The sequence below is a fragment of the Centropristis striata genome, chromosome 9 (genome assembly GCF_030273125.1).
Source record: "Centropristis striata isolate RG_2023a ecotype Rhode Island chromosome 9, C.striata_1.0, whole genome shotgun sequence".
Lineage (NCBI taxonomy): Eukaryota > Metazoa > Chordata > Actinopteri > Perciformes > Serranidae > Centropristis > Centropristis striata.
In genome coordinates, this window is record NC_081525.1 from 26,106,217 (window position 1) to 26,130,926 (window position 24,710).

Sequence of the window (24,710 nt, forward strand, 5' to 3'; positions counted from 1 at the left end):
CAAAAAAGGGTGTCTAAAAACAAGATAAAAACACTAAATCTGAGGGAAATGATCTTGCTGCATGGACAGATAATTTCACTAAATGACAAGATTTCTTAAATTACGATTATTAAATCTAGAAATAAGCATTAGTTATTAATTAGATCATTAGTTCATTAGAACATTCAGATTTAGTGTTTTTATCTTGTTTTTAGACACACCGTTTTTGCAGTGTGTTTGTTGGTTAAACTAGAAATCGAAATCTCCTGTCAGTGTTTTCCTGACCTGGCCTGGTTGGGGATGGTGCCTTTATCCATCTCGTGCAGGTCGTTCCCCATGCGGCTGGCGAGCCATTTGCCCAGCTTCCCGCGGTGCATGGTGTCCACCACCCTGAACACCTCTCCTCTGGTGAAGCTCAGCCCGATGGGGCCGTCTGCCTCGTGGTCAAAGTGGGTGCGAATGTAGAAGTTGTCTGCCAGGTTTGACTTGATGATCTTCTTATAAACTGAGAAGGAAAATGATACTTTCAGTTATTGAGGTACTTTTTTGATACTTGTACTTGAGTATTTCCATTTTCTGTAACTTTATACTTCTACTCCAATGCATTTTAAAGGAAAATAATGTAACTTTTACTCCACTGTATTTAGCTGACGGCTTTAGTTGCTCTTCAGGTCGAGATTCAACACAAAAAACTTAATTCAACTCAATTTAAAATGATTAAATTTTTTTTTAATTAAACCACATCACAGTATATTACGTAGTTGAAATTAGCCCTACTTGCTGCTTACATAAATACATGAATAATAATCATAATAATACAATTATATATGTGGAATATATAAAAAACAATATGAGTGTGGCCATTCTGCACAAGTACTACTTTACTTTAAGTACATGTTGATGCTGATACTTTTGTAGAGTAATATCATGGTGTAGTATTAGTAATTTTACTTTAGTAAAGGATCTGAGTACTCCTTCCACCACTGATTGATCATCGGAGAAGTTTAGTGGTAAACTTACTGTCCATTTTGTTCTGAGTGCGGATTTCAACTCGCTCTCCTTTCTTGATGTTCAGGAGGAAGTTGGCTGCCTCTTCTCGTGTGAAATGACCAAAATCTACTTTATTGACCTGAAAAAATAAGAGACAATTGGGAGGAGTAATGTAAGACATTTTATCTTAAGATTAATACAGTCTAGAGGACCTATAGATTCCAAAACAGTTTGCAATTTGAAATATTTTATTTCAAGCCTGACTGCAGGACTTTTACATATTAATTAGGGCCTCGGGGCAATTGCACCGAGCACTGGTCCCATACAGCAATAGCTGTAGGGACCAGGGCGAAGCCCCGAGCACTACTGTTATACTGTGGATTTCTTCTTATTCCTCTTCCGGACGTAATTTTGTCCCGCTACTAGTCCTACAACTTAAAGAGTTGCAGGACAAATTATATATCAAAACGTGCGGTTTGATCGGGATCGGTGTGCTATTACTTTTCTCTACAGAATATGAATTTTTCGCGACTTACGTCGCGAAAAATTTTGCATTGAAATTAATGGGACAGCCGACAAAAAATGAGCGAAAAAGAACAATCATTGTAGATTTTTAAACGTCTACTTCTCCGGCATAATTTCACCTAGAGGCTCCATTTAAACTTTAAACAGTAGACACAAGTCTTGTGTGTCGGTCTTGTGTATCATATAGTTTTTTATCAATCCCTGTTCAATGACCATGATAATTTTTGGAGAAATTCTGAGATTATAATGGGTGTGTATTGCACGGAATGTTCGTGTCAGAGTGTGTGATGTCATCGCTCAGAGTGTAGAGGGAGAGGTAAAACTGTCAAAAAATACATTTTAAAACTGCGCTCCAGGCCACAAATTTCACTCTACAGAAATAATTTATACACAGAAACGTAGGAAAATTTGTCTTCTCACTCACAATCCTCTAGTAAAGCTGTCAGAGTTATAGTTTGGGCGTACGACGCACAGATGCGGCACCAACACCACCAACAGCCTCATTGGGTCCCATATTAAAAACGCAGGGAGATATTTGAAAAAGGGATATGGAACAGTTCTTTTAGATCGCTCTAACAAAGCTATTTTTTCATTTTTCTGAAAAAAAAAAACATATGTAGACGTTCAGGAAGAATTCAGGACGCTCAAAGTGAAGTCGAATCAATGATAGGTATTATGTTTTTGCCAAAAATGCTTTCTGTTCGAGGCCAGAAATTCCAGTCCACCTCTGGCTGCTGTCACTCTTTCGGAACTTTAACAGGTGGTATCAGTTAATTCAGTTGATTGCTTTGATCTTATTGCCTTTGATCTTTGATGTGATTACAGTTACAGATACACACACACATGCGCGTAAGTGTGCACACTCCTCACACATGCATACACATGCTTCAAACACGCACACACAAGTAACTTTGTGATTTTAATTACACACACAAGTAACTTTGTGATTTTAATTACACACACAGGTAACTTTATGCGATTTTCGCTACACACACACACAGGTAACTTTATGCGATTTTAATTACACACACACACACAGGTAACTTTACGCGATTTTCGCTACACACACACACAAATGTGCGGGGAAGCGCACACTCCTCCACATACATGTCACACACACACACACACACACACACACACACACACACACACACACACACACACACACACACACACACACACACACACACACACACACACACACACACACACACACACACACACACACACACACACACACACACACACACACACACACACACACACACACACACACACACACACACACACACACACACACACACACACACACACACACACACACACAGAGGTTGAAGGGCATAGTTTGAAATCTCTGAAGAATCTCATCATAGTGTACACACACCGGCAGTAGCCCCCGAGGCCCTTTCAAAATTTCCCCAGAGGAAATTTTCTAGTTACGTCTGTTATATTCAAGCCCTTGCCAAACAAGTTCACACAATGCTGATTAAGCCCATCGCCAGCAGGGGAAGCTCTATATTCTGAAGAATAACTGCATTGAGGCGTCTGTGTGCATTTCCTGCACTGTTGCACCGTAAGAGTTGCATTTTACATCAACCAGCTGGAGCTAAATGGGTCAGGAGTGGTCGAAAGTCAAGTCAAGTCAAATTTATTTATATGACACATTTCATACGGCAGGCGTAAACTCAATGTGCTTAAAGTAAAAATACATGACAGAAATATACAATATACATACACTAAACATTGCATGAACATTATATATAAAACAGATAAAATAAACCATAAAATAATGTGACATACATAAAAACATATAATACAGCATAAAAAAATGAGGGTAGAGTAGGGTAAGAGGTAGTGGTATTATCATTGTTAAAAGAAGCAACAATAGTACTGCTTTTAAAAGAGACTTTAAGGAACAATCCTTACCTATTTTTTGCTCAAACAATATCTCATTGTACACAAAAGAAACCCAGAATGTGTACATTGTATGATAGTTTATTTTTGCAATAAAAAGCAACTAACTATTATTTTAATTATCGATTAATCTGACGATTATTTAAACGATTAATCGATTAGTTATTTGGTCAATAAAATGTTGAAAAATATCAATCAGTGTTTCTCAAACCACAAGATGACGTCCTCAAATCTCTTGTTTTGTCCACAAACCAAAGAGATAATCAGTTTATTATCATAAAAGGAACAAAGAAAACAGAAATATTCACATTGAAGAAGCTGAAATCAGAGAGTTTGGACTTATTGGCCCTCATTTATCAAACGAGCGTACGTCAGAAAGTGAGCGTAAAGTGGGCGTAAGATGATTTCTACGCAAGCCTCGGCATTTATCAATTTGGACGTGAGTGGACGGTACAATCAGATCTCACGTCTGCTCTCAGCTCGTCTACGCAAATTTGAGTCAGCGTGAAGTGCACACGTCTGAGTCGGAGAATTGATCTTAGACTACAGTATCGATGCCTGGAGTTGATAAAACTCTGTGGTGTTTTGATTTTTAATAGTGACAAAGCAAAACATGTTTAGACTACATAGTTTATCATTAAAACATAATCCAAAAATAAATACACCCTGCGATCGTGAAATTCTTTAAACAGAATACCAGCCGAGGATATTAAATGTTGTTGTCTTCTGCTGTTTACTGTTAACCAGCTCCGACACCGGAGCGTCAGCGTCTCCTTCACCAGCGGTGCTGCCCGAATAGAAACATTTCCAATCAGCGCTGCCACACGCTCATCTCACTAGGACATCATTATTAGTAAATGTTAAGAGGTCAATAATATCTCTCCATCATAATAATAGCAATATTCGGATATTATATAGATTATTGGGCTTTATATATCACGATGTAATTACTCAAACCTCGCCGGGAGTTTAATAGTCCGCTACTCTGCTGACAGCACCACTGATTTCCTTCCTTTTCACTTTTTATGCTGCCAAACAAAACTAGTTTGTTGTGTTGCTGCTGTTGAACGTCAGCGTTTCACTTTCTGACTGAGAAATTCCTCTTCTTTTAGAATTACTGAATTCACTGAACTTGTTTGAGTTTATAACTATAAGTACTTTTATTTCATGAACCTCCGTCGCTGCATTTTTCATTAATATGTCTATATTGCCCCTTTTGTTAATTGTAACGGTGCACTTTGCTAATAAAGCTGACTTTAGAGGGTGAAAAAAATCCTCCTTTTGGCCGCATTGCGCCCTTCGGTGTCGTAAAGTCTGAAGGCGAGTCTTCTGAATCGGGTATATATTAGGGCGTGGTATTTAAATTACGCATGTTTCGAGCCGCCACATTTATCAACAGCGATCATTCTTACGCTGTGATTGGAGAGATACGATCGTTTGATAAATCACACGTGTGCACAAAAATGATAAAATATTGTCGTACAAAAATAATTGTAATTGTTAATAAGTCTCATTGTTTCAATCAATGTATTTGTATCGTCCGAATATACTCAAATTTTATTTTTAAATAAGCTAAAATAAAAGGTTTTTAATGCTTAAATATCATCCTTGCCGTTTTTTAATGTGCCCCTCTGATTAAACACTGGCCCTTCCTTGGCCCCCACAGTAACATTGGTCTAGAACCGCCACTGGGAGTTAAGCCATTCATAGCTTTAAAAACAACCAAGACCATAGGGACAGGGCAGCAGCTAGGCGTATGGCAGTCAAAGTGTCCAAGAAAAAGACACTCTGCATTCAAATGCAGAGAATTTCCCTCACTGGAGAGCTTTGACAGAAGAGAAGTAACAAAGGGCAGACACAGATGTTGTTATATTACTCTGCACTTATTTGCATGGAAACACTGTACATGAGAGATGCAGCAAGCTCACTTGCAGGCATACAGAACATCACAAGCACGTGTCAACAGTTACTCTGTCTGCCAGAGGATGGATACAAAAGTTCTGCAATTCAGGTTTTACTTTTGCCTCTCCTGAAGCTTAAATGGCAAAGAAGATTTGATCACATAACAAGATAAGTTGTGCTGACTCATGATGACTTGTTCCATCTTTGGCAGACTGATGAAAATCAGCTGACACGCCAAAACAAGGGCTGTAATGCTTTTAGCAGCATTACCTGTTCTAGATGTTAAAATAAATATTAACCTCTTCATTAATGTCAAGCTTTAAAACGTTAATAATGAACTATTGCAAGGTGAACCAAAAGTACAAAAAAAAAAAAAAGAATAATTTCCAGAAATGTACTGTATTATTTTACATTTTCTTCATTAAGTGCAAATGCCATAAAAAGTAAGATTTTAACCATAAAATGGAAGTTGAAATCTGTAAATTAATATAACAGGACATTAAGGATCGTTTTGTTTTTGCACAGTATTATTCAATTACATTTTCAATTAAAGTGAATCCTATGTAAAAAATAAATACATAAATTAAATAAATTGAATGTAAAAAAACCTAAAACATCTGGCTGCACACAAACACAGTCATATTAAAGTATAAATCATTTTTATTTATTTTAATAAAGATATTTACTGTACATTATCTGTATTTAAAAAAATATATATGTAAAATAACTTGGTTATTAAGGGTTAGTGGCATATTTTGCTGCCAGATTGTTTACTTTTAAAAAATGTATATACATGTGTATATTTATTTATTTTATTATTATTATTATTATTATTATTTTTTCAGTGTAGAGCATCATTTTCTCACCTGCATGATCTGGTCTCCCTCTTTCATTCCCTCTATGTATGCAGGGCTATTTGGCTGAACTCCACCTACAAATATGCCAACATCGTTGCCCCCAACGAGCCTCAGACCCACACTGCCCTCCTTCACAAACAACACTGTGTGAAGGTCTGAGCTGTACCTGAGATGGAGGAAGGGTTAGAGATGTATTAATATCGGTTTAGATTAATGAACCAGATCAAAGATGAAGATATATTTGAATGGACATGTGCTTTGTTCACCCTGGAATAGGTGCTGGATAGGAGTCTGGAGGTAGGGAGTAGATTGGCTCCTCTGTAGGTTTTGCTACAAGAGATACAGAAATGGTAAGACTCCCTGCTAGTGATACTTATATACATTTTCTTTGTTGTCAGTTAATCTTACTATTTAGTCTATCGAAGCACAATTCACCACAGCTCAAAGTGAAAAACATAGAAGAGGAAACCTTTCTTATTTGTGAAGCTAAAATCAGCAGAGGTTGGATATTTTTTCCTTGATAAATTACATAAAAACAAACTCAAATGCATGTTCTTGTCAATCAGGTAATTTCAGTAGCTCTAGTCTGGAGTCTTACTGTAGGCTGGTGGGTTGCTCTTCACAGAAATCCCAGACCTGAGTGTGTCTGTTCCATTAGCAGGACGCGGAGCTCTGTGAGGTAGAGAAAACATCATCTGTGATATTTGTGCAGCAACACATTCACACTTGGAAAAGTGTATATATAAATTCAATTTTATTGAAAATAATTTATCAGCAAAATTCAACTTCAAATACATTTTTGAGTTGCTCATTGAGGTGCAGGACTTATTGCAGCGAAATACAGTGCCACAGTGAGTAAAATGTAAAAGTGAAATGAGCAAAAAAAACAAAACAAAAAAAACACACCCCAAAACAGCTTGTTGGGGTTCAGAGTAAACAATAACTTTGATAAAGTGCATGGTTGTGCATGGTTATGCTGCTCTCTGTCCTGTTTACCTCTGTCATACTGTTTGTGGGTGTTTTACACGTTCGGATGGGCTGATGGCTTTTGTAAAGCACTTTGAGTTGCATTTATGTGTATGAGAAGTGCTATATAAATAAAGTTTGATTGATTGATTGATTGATTGGTAACGCTCAGCCATACCTGCTGTGGCTCTCACCCCGCTCAGAGCTCCCAGACCTTCTGAGATGTGAGAGCTGGTCGGACTCTGAGGAATCTGAATAGAGGACAACAGAGACTGTGGTCAGGACCGACTTTGACCTTTCTGCTCTAAAACTTAAGACAAAACAGAGAAGCAGAGGATGTGTGTGTGTGTGTGTGTGTGTGTGTGTGTGTGTGTGTGTGTGTGTGTGTGTGTGTGAGACAGAGGAGAGTGAGCTGACCGTCAGGAGGAGGCCTGGTGGGTGACGGGATTCGACGAGGAGGCTCCTGCTTCACAGCCACAGAGGTGGCTTTCAGATCAGGCAGGACTCTGTTTCCAAGACGAATACGATGAAGTATAATACATAATTTAACCGTTTTGTAATTTGTGATACAGAACAAGAAATAACACATGATAAAAATGAGTATAAAAGAGTCAGTGTTACTTATATATATATATATATATATAAGATATATATATATATATATATATAGATAGATATATATATATAGATATAGATAGCTCCATGGCTGCTATAAAATATTCCTTTCCTTTATAACCTACAGATTGCTGAAAAACAACAGTGAATAGGCAGACATTGTATTTATAATGCTAAATATTCTTTATTAGAGATCTATGTTTAGGAAAGAAGCCTTCTAACTACTTTGCATATCGGTGCAACATCCACATACAAAAGCTCTATTTTCATAACTGCATTGAGGTGTCTGTGCATTTCCTGTACTGTTGCACCGTAAGAGTTGCAATTTACATCAACCAGCCAGAGCTAAAGGGGTCAGGAGTGAAAAAGCATTTGCGTGTAATGTATTTAGTTTTATATCTTTTAAACTCCCCTGTCTCTATCTTAAGCTGCTGTGCAACGATTTCTTAGTAAGGGTTTTACTATTGCCAATCAACTGGGTAAAACTTTATTTGTTGACTATCAACAAATATCTAACAAACTGTAGACACATGATGTGATCTACTTCTGATGGCACACCTGCTCACATTACTATAAATAGCCAACTGGATTACTGTCAACAGTGTTGGTTGAGGTTAAATGTAGGTCCTCGGAAGTATTTTGTGAGTTTAGAGTTAGGTTTCTAGTTTGTCCCACGGGTCACTTTAACAGCACTGGGGAGCTCCTTCAGAGACAGACTGCTACACTTAAAGTGTGTGAAAGAGCGATATTGAAGGTCCTTCCTTACTGCAGCTCTCAGACTCTCCAAGCAGCGCTGCTCACAGTAGAAACTGACAATAACTGCACTATAATGTACACCGACGTCAGTGCACTACTTCAGTGTTACCCAACCTCTTTTGTGCCACGGCACAAATTTTACATTAGAAAAAACACGTCATACCACCAAACAAAAATGTCAAAAAGACAGTAAAAAACTAAATATGTTTAGAACTACATGTGTCATCTGTCACAATTCCAACCCTCCTCCTTTATCTGACCTAGGATCCGGCAAAAGTGATCCAACACAGACTGTAAGCCAGCCAGTGGCGACTTTGCACATGCACGATTCATTTGCAGACTGGACGCTGAGGGGTTAACATCTCTGCTCTGACTGCAGCTGGCAGAGACTGCTGCTGGAGGACTGGGCTGCTTGTGAGTGCTTTGGGACGGGCCCACGGCAGCACACACTGGAAGGACTTTCCAAAAGACTCCAATAACACCAGAAAAAGTCACTAGATTTGTCCCAAGTTGCTTTTTTGAAAAATAGTCACTGGAGGGGTCTGAAAAGTTGCTAAATATATCAACAAAGTCGCTAAGTTGCAATACTGTTCCAGCTGCTGGACATAACGCACTGAAACACTGCTCTCTATTGGAAGATTATTTAATTGTTCTGCCTCTCACTTCACGCCGCTCACTTAGAGTACCAATCAGGTGAAATTGGATAATCTTCCATGGCACACCTAATGATTTCTCACGGCACACTTGTGTGCTGCGGAACAGAGGTTGGGAATCACTGCACTACTTCAATCAGGTGAATTATCATTTCACTTTGCAATATAGAAACTTTTCTCTGTGTAATGATGCCATTTAAACTGTTGAGTCTTTCTATACTGTATAAATTGTTCCTAATTTTTAAATGTCTTCTTGTTGAAATTGTTAATACTTTTATATTTCTTGTTAATATTATATATACATGATTATTATTATAATAACACTGAAAATGTCCCCATTGTGGGACTAAAAAAGGAATATCTTATCTTTTTTTAGGTCACATTTATACAAGAAGTATCGTATTGTGAAGCTTTCCAGTGTGAACCTCTGTGTTTGGTAGCTCTGCGTCACTTCACTCTTATGACAGAAGGTCCTCACCTGTAGCGGTTGTTAGGAGGGTTGGAGTTGGTGCTGTCTGTAGACGCCCGGCGAGGGACAGATGCATAACTGGCCTCTGATTCAGTCTCTGAAGCAGCTGTAAAGACCAATAGATAACATGTATACATGTGTGCCTCAAGGTTATTATAGTTAACGAAAACTAACGAAATAACGAAAACTAGAATTGAAAAAAAACATTTTTGTTAACTGAAATAAAAATAAAAATGAGACTTTTTAAAAAAACGATAACTAACTGAAACTGTAATTTGTGGTTGCAAAACTAACTTAAATTATAGTGAAAATGTCTTTCATCTTTGTCAACTTTTTTCATACGGAAACCCTTTTGGTTGATATGAAACCTATTTCATCCGTCTGGTTTTATGACTTAATAAACTTATTGGGGCTGACATGGATCAGACAAAGGAAATAAAGGAAACATTTATTGTGACCTAATTGAATCTGGCACCCAACACATAGCCCATTACAAAAAAACTAAAACCAACACTAAAACTAAGCATTTTCCAAAAAATAAAAACTAATTAAAACTAGCAAACTCACTCTAAAAACAAATTAAAACTAACTGAATTTGAAAACAAAAAATCACAACAAAATTAAAACTAAAACTAATGAAAAATCCAAAATTATCATAAGCTTGGTGTCATATTGCACGTGTCATATTTTTATTTTAGTGTATGTATACATGTGTGTGCAGACTTCAGTGCACGTGAAAAACAGGCGTTATCGTCAGCATTTCCTGACAGTCCTTGAACAAAAGTTTTTTTGCTAGAAAAAGTAACCAAAATGAAGCTTAAATTGTGATATTTCTGTCAAGGTCACTTTATTCTACGAGTCTCTTTTAAAGCCAAAAATGTGTCCAAAATTAAACCGTTTGAAAAAACTTAATCCTGTTAAAAACATTAAGAGAGACGAAGGGCAACTTGACAAACATTCACTAGAAACCAGACAGAACTGCAGAATGCTGACACAGAGCATTGAGGAGAGGTTGTAAAAATGCAAATTATTCATTATGTATAGTATGTGTATGAGACCCGACACCCCCCCCCCCCCCCCCCCCCACCCCCATTATTCATGCCACTTGTGGCCAATTTAAAAAAATAAATCAATCAACGAAAATCGCTGTACTGATGATGTTGCTTTAACTATCTAAAACTAAAAGTTCATGTGCAAAAAAAACCCAACACAACTTAAAAATCTTTAAATTTAAACAACAGCAAACAGACACTCCTTCTTTGACAGTGCATAATGACTAAGAGCAAACAAACAGACACACTTCAGCTGAAACATTATGCACACGCACCTTTCTGTGGCGGATTGCTGGCGGTGACGCTGGGGGGGCTCCATCGTGGTGGATCAACCTGGGGGTGCAGGGCAACGTCTGGCAGCACTCTGGAAGAGAAGAGAGGGAGGTGGGAGTGAGGGAAGAGGAAGACAACAAATCTCAGTTACGTTTGGAGAGGGGGGGCGTGGCTAATATGATGATTATTGATGAGAGGGTGAGACTGAAATGTTGAATATTCACCTTCGTGTCTCTGAGGGAAGCTCTCTCTTTGATGGTAAACTGCTTTGTAACTGATCAAAATTAACCATTCAGTAGCATTAGCAGTATGTCCTGATCATGTGTACTACCAATGTTTATAACATGCTGAATAAAACATGCAGATTTGCAATTAGGGAAACTATTCTACAGATGTTTGATTGGAATATTGTTGCTTTGGTGATAGGTGTCCTCTGTTTAATCAGCATTTAGCCACATACAGGAGAGGGACATGTTCAGTATAAGTCACTTTTATTTCATTGGTTAACAAAATGTCAACACAAACACAAACACTTGGTACACAGTCAAAAAAACCCAACAACAAATCAAGCAAAATCAAAGGCTATAAAATGAGACTTCATGAATAAAATGAGCAAATCAATTAAAATCACAAGACAGAAAAGTGTAAATTTTAATAAAACGTGATTAGCTATTGTTAAAAAGGGAGATGCGTGCACAGTCTGCTCAGTGTCCCAGTCCTTCAGATCTTGTTTGGGTTTCGGGGAGGGGGTGGGGGGGTTTGGGTGGACCTTCATCTGTACCTGTATCTGCTGAGGGAGTCCTGACTGTACGTGGTGCTCTGCCTCTGAGGAGGCGCCAGGCTGACTTCTGATTCCGAGTCAGAGTCTGAGAATGAAAGAAAAACAGCTATAACATATGGCAGATTTAAACAGCAACAAGTATTGCTTTCACTGTCACATCAAATTAATAAATAAAAAGACAAGCTAGGAAAAAAGTAGGATAAGTAGATAAAAGTAAGTAAGTAGTAAAAGTAGATAGTAGTATAAAAAATGATTTTTTTTTTTTTTAATTAAATAAAGATCAGGCAAGGTAGACAAAGCTGTATTAAGCTAAGTTTATTTTCTCCAACTTAAGAAAGTGTGTTTTGATCCTGTGGGTAAAAGTAAGTGGATGTGTATCATCTATTTAGGTATATTAGGTGTTTTATAGTTAATAAATATCCTTAAAATTAATTTTATATATATTTTTCAAATATGTTGTTTATGATTAAATTGAACTGACTCTTTAATATATATATTTGCATGAATAATATTTCTTTCTATTTATGTTGCTGTTTTTTGACTCAGAGTACTTGTTTCCTTCATCTATATTTATATTTAGTACTAGTATTTAGTACTTTGTTGTTTGCACCAATACACCACAGCAAATTCCTTGTATGTGAAAACCTACTTGGTAATAAAAATAATTCTGATTCTGACTAACTTCAACTATAGATATGTATTGGCAGCTTCTGTCAGTCTCTATGCTGTAGGTTACATGTTTGTCACCACAAACACAGGTTACTGTTTAGTGCATGGGTCTCAAACTCGCGGCCCGCAGGCCAATTGCGGCCCTCGTAACGATATTTTGTGGCCCCCACCTTGATATGAAAGTTTAATATGAGTTTTATATGAATGGCACTTTACCGTGTTGTATGTGGAAGGTCCATTTATTGCTCCGGCTGGAGCTTTGTTTCACTTGTTTCTATGACGACGTTAACAAAAAGAAAGGCAGCTGCTACCGGAACGTTTATTATCTGCCTTGTTGTTGTTACCGGAAGAAGTGGAAATGTTATGTAATGTAATTTTGTGTGTTTTTGTTTTTGTATGTTTTTTTTAGTAATATGTGTCGTTTTTGGTAATTGTGTCTTTTTTTCTAATAATTGTGTCTTTTTTCAGTAATTTTGTGTATTTTTGGGGTCATTTTGTATCTTTATAGGTAATTTTGTGTATTTTTTTAAAAGTAATTTAGTCTTTTTTCAGTCATTTTGTATCTTTTTTAGTAGTTTTGTGTCTTTTTTTGGTCATTTTGTGTCTTTTTCGAGTAATTTAGTTTTTCTTCTGTCATTTTGTGTCTTTTTTTGTTGTAATTTTGTGTCGTTTTTGGTCAATTTGATACTGCCTCCAGCGGCCCCCAGGTAATTTGAGTTTGAGACCCCTGGTTTAGTGGTTTGCGGTTTAAAAACGCTGCACAGAGCCCCCTCATGTTTGCTCTGGCTTGTGCTTTATTTGACTGTTGACACGTGTTCAGCATCAAACCTTCAGAACAAATATTGTCAGAGAGGTGTCGGACAGAATCCAGGATGTGTACCATCAAAAGGAATTGGATTGTTTTCGCTGTGTGTGTACTGACCTGGGGGCAGGACTCTGAGAGGAGAGTTAACCCTCCTAGGTGGCTCCTGGCGAACATTGATGGGGGAGTCTCTCAGTCCTGCGTGAGGCAGGTCAGAAAGAGGTCTGCAGCGAGAGACGAGACAGTTAGGAAAAAAAGATTTCTCAAGGTGTTCATCAGCATTGTAATTCCTAAGGTTCTCTAATTTAAACTCTGAGTTGACTCAAATGTTGTCCTTACTTGTATCTGTCAAGGCGGGGGCTCTCTCTGCGCGGTGGAGGGGAGGCGCTGCGGTCAGAGTCGGAGTCAGACACCGGCCTGCGAGGCCGTGAGGCAGAGGAGGAGGCGCGAGAGGCGGTCCAGTTGGGGTGTATAGGAGAGGAGCGCGGGTTGGGGAGGGTGGACAAACCAGGCAGAGCTCTACAGAATGAGCAAAACAAAAATGTAAATGATAATTATTTTTTCATCCACTGTCAAACTAGTCAGATTACAACTGAAACTAAAACAAAGTCAAAAGAATTCCCAGATGATTACTTTAAGATACAAACACAAGCACAGGGTAAGATTGATTCTTCGATAAATAATAGTTTTATTGGATGTTTGGGACTTTACTGAATAATAAACATTCAAAATAATCAGTCAATTCTTCCATTTTTCCACATCTGTAACATTGATGAGTTAAACAGTAATGAAACTGACTTGTATTTGCTGGAGTGATCCCTCATGTCTGGGCTGTCTCTCCTCACAGGAGGAGGAGGAGGAGAGGCACTGCGCTCCGACTCTGAATCAGATCGAGCTGTAGAAATAACAAAACTCATTATTGTAAATCTTTATTGTAACACTGCAAAAAAGGTGTGTCTAAAAACAAGATAGAAAAACTAAATCTGAGGGAAATGATCTTGCTGCATGGACAGATAATTTTACTTGACAAGATTTCTTAAATTAAGAAATGAGCATGTTGAACGCTTAAAATAAGAAATTAACTCTTAAAACAAGATAAATTAAAGCTGCAAGCAGCGATGAACTGGCCCGAGCAGAGAGCACTGCTAATTACTTGTTTCTTACCAAGATTTAAAAAAACTTTAGATTTAGAAGTGTTAGATAATTTATCTTGTTTTAAGAGTTAATTTCTTATTTTAAGCGTTCACAGTCATGTGCAGCTCTGCTGGGAGAGTGATTCTCAGCAGGACTGACCTCTGCGAGAGGGGTAGGTTTTTACAGGAGGCCGAGTCAAAGTGGAGCGCAAAGGTGATGAATCCCGAGACTTGGCTGGAGGAGGTTCAGCTCTTGTCCTGGGTTGAAAAAAGAAAAAGAAAAAAGATGCAGTGCTTTTTCTCTTAAAACCAAAAAACATGCATCCATCTGCTTTACATTATGAGCTAAAGTTCTTTTGAGCTCTTGATCAACAATTTCATTTTGTCAGTACACATTGATTTCTGATATTCACATTTTATTAGTGGACATAAAAAAGCATGAATGTAATTTTTTAAATCAAATTTAGATCATTATATATAATATTTATATATTACATTATAAGATATATGACTGACACGACCCTACTCCTCATGTGTAGCCAGTAAAAAGTACAGTGGGACATCATCTCTGCAAACGCTCCGTAAACGTCAGGTGTGGCTGGCTTTTAGCTTTTTTTTTTTTTTACTGTTGTTGTTGTGTGTACCTGCGTGTCCGTTTCTCTCTGGTGGGTTGACGGGACGTTCTGTGAGTCGGGACGTCTTCATCAAGATCTGAAATATCTGATGAGAAGCATAAAATAACTTTAATTAGTGAGGCCACAAATTCTGCAAAGACGGACACACAGCGAGATACTTCATCTGTTGTCTCTCATTCATGTCTCTGTCTTTCCTCTTACACTCTGTGGTTCAGAGCTGCTCTTGCTCCCACTTCATCCCACCATGCTCACATTTAACACCCAAACTCTCTTCCTTCCCTCCCTCCCGCTCCACCTTCATCCCTCACCTTCCAGTTCAGAGCTGCTGTCTCGGCGGCGGTCATCCTCGCTGTTGGGGGCGCTGTCCTCCACCTCTGGGATGCTCACCAGGAACTTGCGGTCGTCCCTGAGGACAGTCATAGTCAGTTTGCCCCGGCTCTTCTCCACCAGGTGCTTCGTCTCCAGCAGGGAGAGATTCTCCGTCGTCATGCCGTTGATCTGGTCAAAGGAGACAAATCATTTAACATGAGAAGAAAAAACAGTCTGAGGTGGTTTGGGCATCTGGCAAGGATCCTCCTAGGCACCTCCCGTTAGAGGTGTTCCGGGCACCTCCAACTGGTAGGAGAGAAGAGGGATTATAGCTCTCGCCTGGCCTGGGAACGCCTCGGGGTCCCCCAGGAGGAGCTGGACGTTGTGGCTGGGGAATGGGATGCCTGGAACGCCCTGCTTAGCCTGCTGCCCCCGCGACCCGGCCCCGGATAAGCTGAGAAAAATGGATGAATGGATGGAGAAAAAACAGTGGCTTTAAATGAATCATCTAAATCTTAAATTTCACCTTGAGGATGAGGTCTCCCTCCTGCAGCGTTCCTTCCTTGGCAGCCAAGCCCGTATCCGTCATGTGCTTGATGAAAATCTGACTGCCTAGCTTCAACCCGTACTCTGAGGAAAGAGAACAACAGCAACAAGAGTCAAATCCGATGTCAGCACTCCCACCAGGACAAACTTTCCTGAAGTCTTACCATCTGTGATTCTCTTTTTACGTAGCGTAGTTTTGATGGGTTTCTCTACAACGTCCTGATGTGGTAGCCTCTTGTACCCCGACGACATTAACGGTAGTGTGTTCCCATGTCCGTTGCGCTCGGGCGAGGCGCTGCGGCCGCGGTAACGATAGCGGTCTCGGTTGTCACTGCCGTCAGAGTATCGTCGCATTCGTCTGGGAGGATCCGGGTCCAGCAGGTTTGAATGGGAGGCGGCCCGAGACGGTCTGGTGGTCGCTGGGATCTGGATCTTGCGAGGGCGTTTTACTGTCTACAGAGAGCAAGACGGAGAGATTTAAAGACTAAAAAGGGCAGTGAAAAATCAGAGATTAGAGGCCATCGAAGTGTTTTGGTTACTTACTACGTTTGCAGTCTTGCCACATGACTTGAGGGTCTGAATGGTGTAGTTAGAGTGGACGTTCTCCATAGACACTCCATTGACCATGACAATTTGGTCTTTGTTGCTGCAGAGCACAAGCAAACACACACAATGAGTAAAAACAAGTACGTAATCATGTGTTTTTCATTTCAATGGTCAAGTTTTAAATGTTCCTACAGTGGTGTTAATCTAGTAATGAAAATTTATGACTGAGACAAGATGATGATACTACACCAATGTCATTAAACACACCAATAAACTAAAATATTATGGACTAAAAATCTAGTTGAAGTAACAAAAAGCTTTCTATGAGTTTCTCTTTCTCTCAAACGCAGCACTCAGTCCTTGTCAGTCCAGAATTGTCACTTATTGTGGGGTTTGGAGGTGCAAATTGGCCCTTATAGCAGGTATTAAAAAACCCTGATCCATGCATCACTTAGAGCACAGTAAGGGGAACTCTGTACGGTTGTCATTGATTTATAAATAGTTCTATAGACAGAATTGGGTCCCCCAAAACAGTTGTTTGATTGTTCATGTCCAAAATAAATATGTGAATCAGAAAGTGTGTCTTGGCTGGAGGAGGTTCAGCTCTTGTCCTGGGTTTAAAAAAATTGGTTTTGCGGCTTTACATTATGTGCTTAGACTATGTTTACTTTACAGTGTATGTTCATGTTTGCATGTATTCTTGAAAATGGAAACCATGAAACCACAAGACCAGACACTTTCTCTGAATCTGCATTTTTAATTATTCAACCTGTTATTTTCATAATTAGATAAAATCTTATGTTTAATAAGTTTAATTACATTGACAAATGTATTGTTTTTGGCTTGAATAGACAGACTGAAATGTTCAAGATAATTTAAAGACTAAAAAAAAAACTATACTAAAATACTTTTCTTTGACTAAGATTAGACTTGATGCTCAGTCGACTACGGACTAAATACAATAAAAACTCATAAGGATATTTGACACAGGACTAAAACTAAATAATATATTGCTGACAAAAAGAACACCATCCTAAAGTCCTGGTTGTCAACTTACAATAGTCGTCCTATGGCTGGTCCATTTGGCAGCACATCTGACACCACCACAGCCGTGTCCCCACTGTCTGGGTGAGGCTTCTCCTTGCCTCCTGAAATGGCAAAGCCGAACCCCACTTTGGGATCCTGTCATCGTGAGAGAATGAGATTTAAAAAAAACGACAGCTCAGTTCAAGACAGAGAAACCTAAACGAAGAGGAAGAATGCAGGAAAGTGAGTGGGCAGAGTATGAGCATGTGCAGAGAGTCGGAGCACATTCCAGCAGTGCTGGCTGTGATAGTGAAGAGGCTCCGGTGCTGCGGGGTGCAGCAGGGCGTGTCCATCGGAATTCCTCCTGGAGTCTGCTGTGAAACTGAGAGGGCTGAAGCCTGGTCCAGATCAACCCCCGCAAGCACTTTTACAATACCCACAGAAACAAGGCTGGAGCTGCCTCTGTGTCTTACACCAAGCTTCGACTTTCACATCTGTGTTGGTGCAGCCACTCAGTAACCCCTTTGCACTTCAAATTATCTTAGTTTCTTGGGAATTTCATTTTGTTGTTGTTTTTTTAAAGTGGAGTGGGAAAATACATCAGTATCTTCATCATAACTCCCATCATCGTTACGTCTAAAATGCATATAATTTCAAGTACTTCATACTTAGATTATTCAACAAACAACTACTTACTTTGATTAGTGTTATTGTATGTTGCTCCCATATTGTTAGCTCCTCCATTCCTGGTTTCTGGAAAGAAAGAAAACAAACAACAATAAAGATAATACATTTATATTTTGGCCTAAAAAAATATTTATCTTTGACAATTTAAATCATAAATAAATAAATTCTAATACATAATCCAGGTACGAACAGGGAGGACAGTTGAGCTTTAGCCAAGCAGAGAGAGTGTGTACTACTCAACCTGATGTCGACATGCTCTCACCTGTCTCAATCCTGCCTGACCGGTATGGAGGAGGGGCTACCTGCTCCTCTGTGTGTGTGTGTGTGTCTTCTTGTATTTCCAACATAGTGAGGACCGGAACAAGTTTTTAACCAACAGAGTGAGGACATTTTTGCAAAGTGAGGACATTTCGGCCGGTCCTCACTCCTTTAAAGGCTTTTTTGAGAGTTCAGATTTTGTTTTAGGGTTAAGGTTACAATTATGCTGAGTTAGGGTTTGGCATTTGGTTGTGATGGTGAAGGTTAGGTTAAGGGTTAACTTAAAGGGTTAGGGAACAAGGTTATTATAGTTAATGAAAAGAAATAACGAATAGAATTGAAAAAACATTTTTGTTAACTGAAATAAAATTAACTAACTAAAACTAACTAAAATTATAGTAAAAATGTCTTTCGTTTTTATCTTTGTCAACTTTTTTCATACATACTGAAGATGGATAAGCCAAAGGAAATAAAGGCAAAATTTACTGTGACCTCTTTAATCTCCCACCCAACAAATACCCCATTACAAAAAACTAAAACTAATAAAAACTAAACTAAAACTAAAGCATTTCAAAAAATAAATACTAAACTAAAACTAGCAAACACACTCTAAAAACTAATTAAAACTAACTGAATTTGAAAATAAAAAATCACAACCAAATTAAAACTAAAACTAATGAAAAATCCAAAACTATTAGAACCTTGCTAGGGAATTTACTATTCCAATGAGGGCCCTCACAAAGATAGAAGTACAAGAATGTGTGTGTGTGTGTGTGTGTGTGTGTGTGTGTGTGTGTGCGCGCTCAAAAGTCCCTTAGGTGCCGACACATATAACACCCGGGGCTTTTTCACTGAGCATACATACAGTAAACATTGCATTGAGGAAAAACAGAGCAGCAACTCTTGGTTCTTGTCAAAATGGATTAATCTGAATCTCACATTCCGTCGAATAATCTATTAATTTGATCTACAAAATACCACAGCCCAAGGTGACATGTCTTGTCTGCCTAACGGTAAAAAACAACAACAAATATATATTCAGTTTACTGTCATATATGACAAAGAAAAACATAAAATCCTGACATGTGAGAGGCTGGAAGCAGCAAGTGTTTGGCATAAAAATATAGTTCAATTATCAAATAGTTGGATATAAATTTTCTGTTGATTGAGTAATCTAATAACCTGCATCCGTGGCAGCTCTAGAGACAAAATATGTCCTCTTAAAGTGACACAGATCCATTGCGGCTGTTCTATGGAGAACATTTCTATGTTTGACTGTGTAAACAGTCAGATCACTCAACGCTGCAGGCTGAAATAGTAGATTATTTGTAGACAGTCAAGTTGTTATATAGGTTTTTTGGTCATGTTGGTTATAGAAAATGGTATTTCCTTTGTCGAGAACACTTTACAATAACCATCAGTTAGAGATGGTAAATAGACCATTTATAATGGTAAACAAATAGTTTATAAAAGTGTAATCATTATTTATAAACTGTATATAGGCCATTTAGAATGGTAAATAGATAATTCATTAATGTTGAACTATAATTTATAAATGGCAAATAGATGGTATATTAATGTAAGTTGGTAGTTACTTTACCATTAACAACAATTGCATTATAATTATTACTTTATTAATAGTTTTGCACTCATGACATTTATAACACCATATTCAGTATGTTAATGTATGTTAAACCTTTAAGAAATTGGTTGAAAACATTTAAAGATTAAATATGTATAGCACTTTGTAAGTGGTTAATAATTGGTTTATAAACCATCTATAAATATCACTTAGTTGGTTATTGTAAAGTGTTACCCCTTTGATCCATCTCAGCCCCAATAAGTTTAAGTCATTAAACCAGATAGATGAAATAGATTTCATATCAACCAAAAAAGTTTACGTATGAAAAAAGTTGACAAAGACAAAAACGAATGACATTACACTATAATTTCAGTTTTAGTTAGTTTTGTAACCACAAAATACAGTTTCAGTTAGTTATTTTTTTTTTTTTAAACTCTCATTTTTATTTTTATTTCAGTTAACAAACATGTTTTTTCCAATTCTAGTTTTTGTTATTTTGTTAGTTTTCATTAACAAGCCTTAAGCTTGGGACAAAATCACTAATACAACACTTCAAGTTGTTTCAGTATTCCTGGATAGCAACATTCAGACATTCATTCACACACCAAACCACAGATTTTTACTCTTTACGCTGCACTAACATGACAACATGCCTCTCGTGTTCATCATTTTCCACATACTACTGTAGCTCTTTTCAAAACCAAACTAAAACAAAGCGAGGGCTGGCTCTGAACTATATTTTCAGCAGTGCAGTTACAGTGAGAACGGGTCAAGCAGGCTACACTAGACACAGAGATGTACTGTTGTAATCAAGTGATAAAAACAGTTTGGAGTTTGTTCAAACACTTGAGTAGAATATGTAGGTCACACAACCAGTACAAGGCAACGACATGTCGTAACAGTGGCACTGGAACCAAGATGGCATTTACAACTTTAGGAACCTTGTTGAGCAAACACTAGCAAAGTATCCAGTGTACCGTCACGCCCAAATACCGGAATTTACTACATGAATTCACTGATCCTGCAAACACTTTTTAAATTAAGCCAAGAGTCCTTGAACAGATCATAGGTTACAAATGTTTTCGTTAGAAATAGTAACCAAAATTAAGCATAAAATTGTGCTATTTCTGTCAAAAACCACTTTATTCTCCATGTCTCATTTAAAATGTTGCCAAAAATAAACTGTTTGGAATAACTAGATCCTGTTAAAAACATTAAATTCTGCCCCTCAGAGACACTGAAGACATGATTGATTCTGCTGAGACCAACGGTCACATGACAAATATTCACTGAAAATCTGTTTACACAGAGCAGAGAGGAGAGGACAGGAGAGGCTGTTCACACAGAGCAGAGAAGAGAGGACAGGAGATGTTGTAAGTAGAGGTTTTAAAAATGTAAATACTTCAAAAGCATGTGGAGACCCAATTTTTTTCCAATAATTTATCAGAGATAAGTAACTTGCGTCTTTTCAATTTTTATGATTTGTCATTATAACTGTTTTACTTCACTAAAGACATTTTGAGTTGTTCCCACTTCTAGCCATGGTTGTGCTGATTACATAAAGGTACAGGACTTATATATATTGCAGTGAAATACAAGGCCGCAGTGAGTAAAATGTACTATGCAGGAATTGTAACTTACTGTTTGTAAGCACAACATTCTAACTTGCTCTGTCATATCCGACTCAATAAAAGTGAGAGCTTCACCCTCATTTGCTCTGTGTGCTCGGTGTTTAGCCTTGCTGTTTTTGCTCTTTTTTTTTGGTGCTTTGAAGCCCAGAACATCCAAAACACACGAAAATGAAAAGAAAAGAGAAAATACAGGCACAGGACAGGATTTCTGCAGAGACGGACACTTCCATATACTTGCAGTGGGTTATAAATCACAATTGAGATGTTTTTTTCTGTACAAGTCTAACCCTTCTTTTCTACCTTTGAGGGGCAGGAATCTCAAATATGATCACCACAAAAATCTGGTGTACAGTGTGTGACCTGTGAACAGTGGGCCGTTTCTTTGAACGGGTTAATCATAAACTTGAGGGGGGAAGAAAAAACACAGCAACTGACCTGATCGCGCAAATAAAAGCTGGCTGTGGATTTTCCTCATCGAAACTGTCACTAAAGGAGTTAATGTTTGACATATTAGTTTCACTGCAGATAGTTATAGCTACAACATGCAAGAAAACAGCTCACAACTGAACGTAGACAGCCCAATTAGAAACACAAATCTGCCCATTTAAAAAGCGGGTCAATGGAAGATAAAATGGTTATTTACAGTCTTTGAATTTGTGCATCAGTAGCTCATCCGAGTCAAAAAAAATCATTAACCAGAAATGTATGCATGTAATAACTCAATCAAATGATGAGCAAATAGCATGTCTGTAAAACAGCTTCTTTAACTGCCCTGCTGAGAAAACAGTTGAAGTTGAAGTTAATGCTGTATCCAATATTCATCCACCACTCAAGGTAGGGAAAGAAAACATGCAACAGTTACATGCTATCAGTTCTCAGTCGACGGAATTGCCTTAAAATAGGTTCAGATTTCCAAAAAAAAAAAAAATCTGGCTTCTGAACAATGGAGAGCAATGTATCTCAGTCACACACACACACACACACACACACACACACACACACACACACACACACACACACACACACACACACACACACACACACACACACACACACACACACACACACACACACACACACACACACACACACACACACACACACACACACACACACACACACACACACACACACACACACACACACACACACACACACACACACACACACACACACACACACACACACACACACACACACACACACACACACACACACACACACACACACACACACACACACACACACACACACAGTTTCCATCAATCACACTGTCATTAACCAACATTTCTTACTATATGGTTTTAGCGCAAAAGCTCCGATAATAATCTGGTGATTATGGGATTTAATTTAGCCAAAAAACTGAGAAACGTCGAGACAAATAAAGGATTTTACTGACGTAGGGCTGGTTTAAGCACACACCCTCCTGCACCTTAAGGTGTTCACCCACCCAGCTTGAAGGAACATTTAGCTGGAGAAACTTACATATTGATTTCCTTTGTTGATTTTTAACAGCTGCGTTCAGAAAGCGGTATACTGTAAGCCTATTAATGCTTTGTGTCCCTCCCTCTCCACTTACCGCTTGGTCTTTGAACCTCACTTCCATTTCCCACTGGGATTTCTACGCTCAAACAAAACACCTGTGGCCCCGGTGCTCAATGAACAGCCAGCTCTTTATATTCCATATGGCAAACACCAAAAACAAAACAATCACAGATCCTACAGTCATCCAACTCCAGTTACTTCCCCTCGGATCAGCTCTGTGAGGATGGTGGCTCTCTGTTAAAAAGAAACCTGAGCTCCTTCGGCTGAAATTAGTTGTAATATGACCAGCTGTGGAGTTTCCGTCTCAGCAGGGAGAGAAGGAAAAAACATCTAGGAGACCTCACCTGGAGCGCTCCTCCCCCACCAACCTTTGCCCACTCTCAAAGTTGCCCTCTAGTGCCCTTTGAAAAGACATGGATTTACTGCACTGCTGTACACAAACCCCCAAACACAGACAGAAAAAGAGCAAAGTGTTGTAAATGTGACAGGCAACATTATCACAGAGAGGAGAGTGATGAATATTAACTCATATTAGATGGAAATTCAAGGGTACATACAACAAAAATACTAAAAAAATATAAATAGAGCTGCAATTTGACGATTAATCAATTAGTGGATTAACAGAAAAATAATTGCCGACGATTTTGACCACTAATTAAATAAAATTAAAAAGCAAAAAAGATGCTGTTTTTAGCCTCTCAAATCTGTAAATTTCCTGCTTGTCTCTGCTTTGTTTTATATTAAACTGAATATACAGAACAAGACATTTAAAGACATCACATTGGAGAAACTGGGATGGACATGAAAATAAACTACAAAATAGTAAATATTTTGTAGTTGCAGCCCTACATGCAAACAGATTTGAAGTTGGCTTTTGTCAGAAAATAATATTTTTCCACACATAACTACACACCATACTCCGTGTTGGGTTTTATTTTACCCATTTGATTTTTACGATTATTTTATGAGCATGCATCTGTTTTATACTTTGTTTAAAGCATTTTGTGCTTTATGAGTGAGTGGCTTTACTATCTTTGTCCTTGAATGGTGCAATGAAAAACTCATCACGTGTAACTTTTTATCTTTGGATTTCTCTCTCTGATAAACAGCCAAAAACCTCCTGCAGCACGCACGATGAAGCCAGGCCGACAGATGGGTGGCCAAATTTTATTGCAGATACTTTATCTGTCTGTGATGAGAGTATATGTTGGCAGTTATTCAAAATAGTAGCACATAAATGTATATGTAAAATCCCCTGTTTGAAGTTTGATATACTGGTATTATTTAAACATAAAATAAGCACTAGAAGATCATCAGATTGTTGTTATATCGTATTACAAATAATAGCATTTGGTAGTTTTACGCATATTAGCTAGTGCCTCTTTATTTAAGATTTTAACTAATCAACAACTTGTCTCAGCAGTGCATAAATTTAAACTTTGGGATCTTAACTAAAATTAAAAGGTAAAGTTCTATGAGCTTGACTAAAGCTTGAATACTTATTAATACAATATTTGTTTTTAATTTATCCATTTCTTTAGTACTTTTCTTATTGAAAACTGAATTACATTTAAAATTCAAGAAAACCCACAGTTTAAAGACTATTAAA

At 38.1% G+C, this 24,710-nt stretch overlaps 1 protein-coding gene across 3 annotated transcripts in view; it reads right to left on the bottom strand.

The window, feature by feature from the left end:
- The window catches only part of tjp3 (tight junction protein 3), a 36,751-nt gene that overhangs the window by 6,041 nt on the left and 6,000 nt on the right, over window positions 1–24,710 (bottom strand). For 2 of the 3 annotated variants that reach the window (XM_059340872.1, XM_059340870.1), the window contains exons 2-22: window positions 18,095–18,151; window positions 17,430–17,554; window positions 16,370–16,472; window positions 15,991–16,279; window positions 15,807–15,910; window positions 15,280–15,469; window positions 14,981–15,056; window positions 14,497–14,594; window positions 14,002–14,098; window positions 13,543–13,722; window positions 13,324–13,427; window positions 11,733–11,817; window positions 10,954–11,042; window positions 9,636–9,732; window positions 7,551–7,639; window positions 7,312–7,384; window positions 6,766–6,839; window positions 6,434–6,497; window positions 6,177–6,333; window positions 1,000–1,108; window positions 265–484 (exon numbers count right to left, since the gene is read on the bottom strand). In XM_059340872.1, coding sequence (XP_059196855.1) covers window positions 265–484; window positions 1,000–1,108; window positions 6,177–6,333; window positions 6,434–6,497; window positions 6,766–6,839; window positions 7,312–7,384; window positions 7,551–7,639; window positions 9,636–9,732; window positions 10,954–11,042; window positions 11,733–11,817; window positions 13,324–13,427; window positions 13,543–13,722; window positions 14,002–14,098; window positions 14,497–14,594; window positions 14,981–15,056; window positions 15,280–15,469; window positions 15,807–15,910; window positions 15,991–16,279; window positions 16,370–16,472; window positions 17,430–17,554; window positions 18,095–18,142 — 2,471 coding nt within the window. In that variant the 5' untranslated portion in view covers window positions 18,143–18,151. Of the gene's footprint in view, window positions 1–264; window positions 485–999; window positions 1,109–6,176; window positions 6,334–6,433; window positions 6,498–6,765; window positions 6,840–7,311; window positions 7,385–7,550; window positions 7,640–9,635; window positions 9,733–10,953; window positions 11,043–11,732; window positions 11,818–13,323; window positions 13,428–13,542; window positions 13,723–14,001; window positions 14,099–14,496; window positions 14,595–14,980; window positions 15,057–15,279; window positions 15,470–15,806; window positions 15,911–15,990; window positions 16,280–16,369; window positions 16,473–17,429; window positions 17,555–18,094; window positions 18,152–23,135; window positions 23,759–24,710 lie in introns of those variants that run through there. The other variant, XM_059340871.1, reaches the window with a different exon arrangement.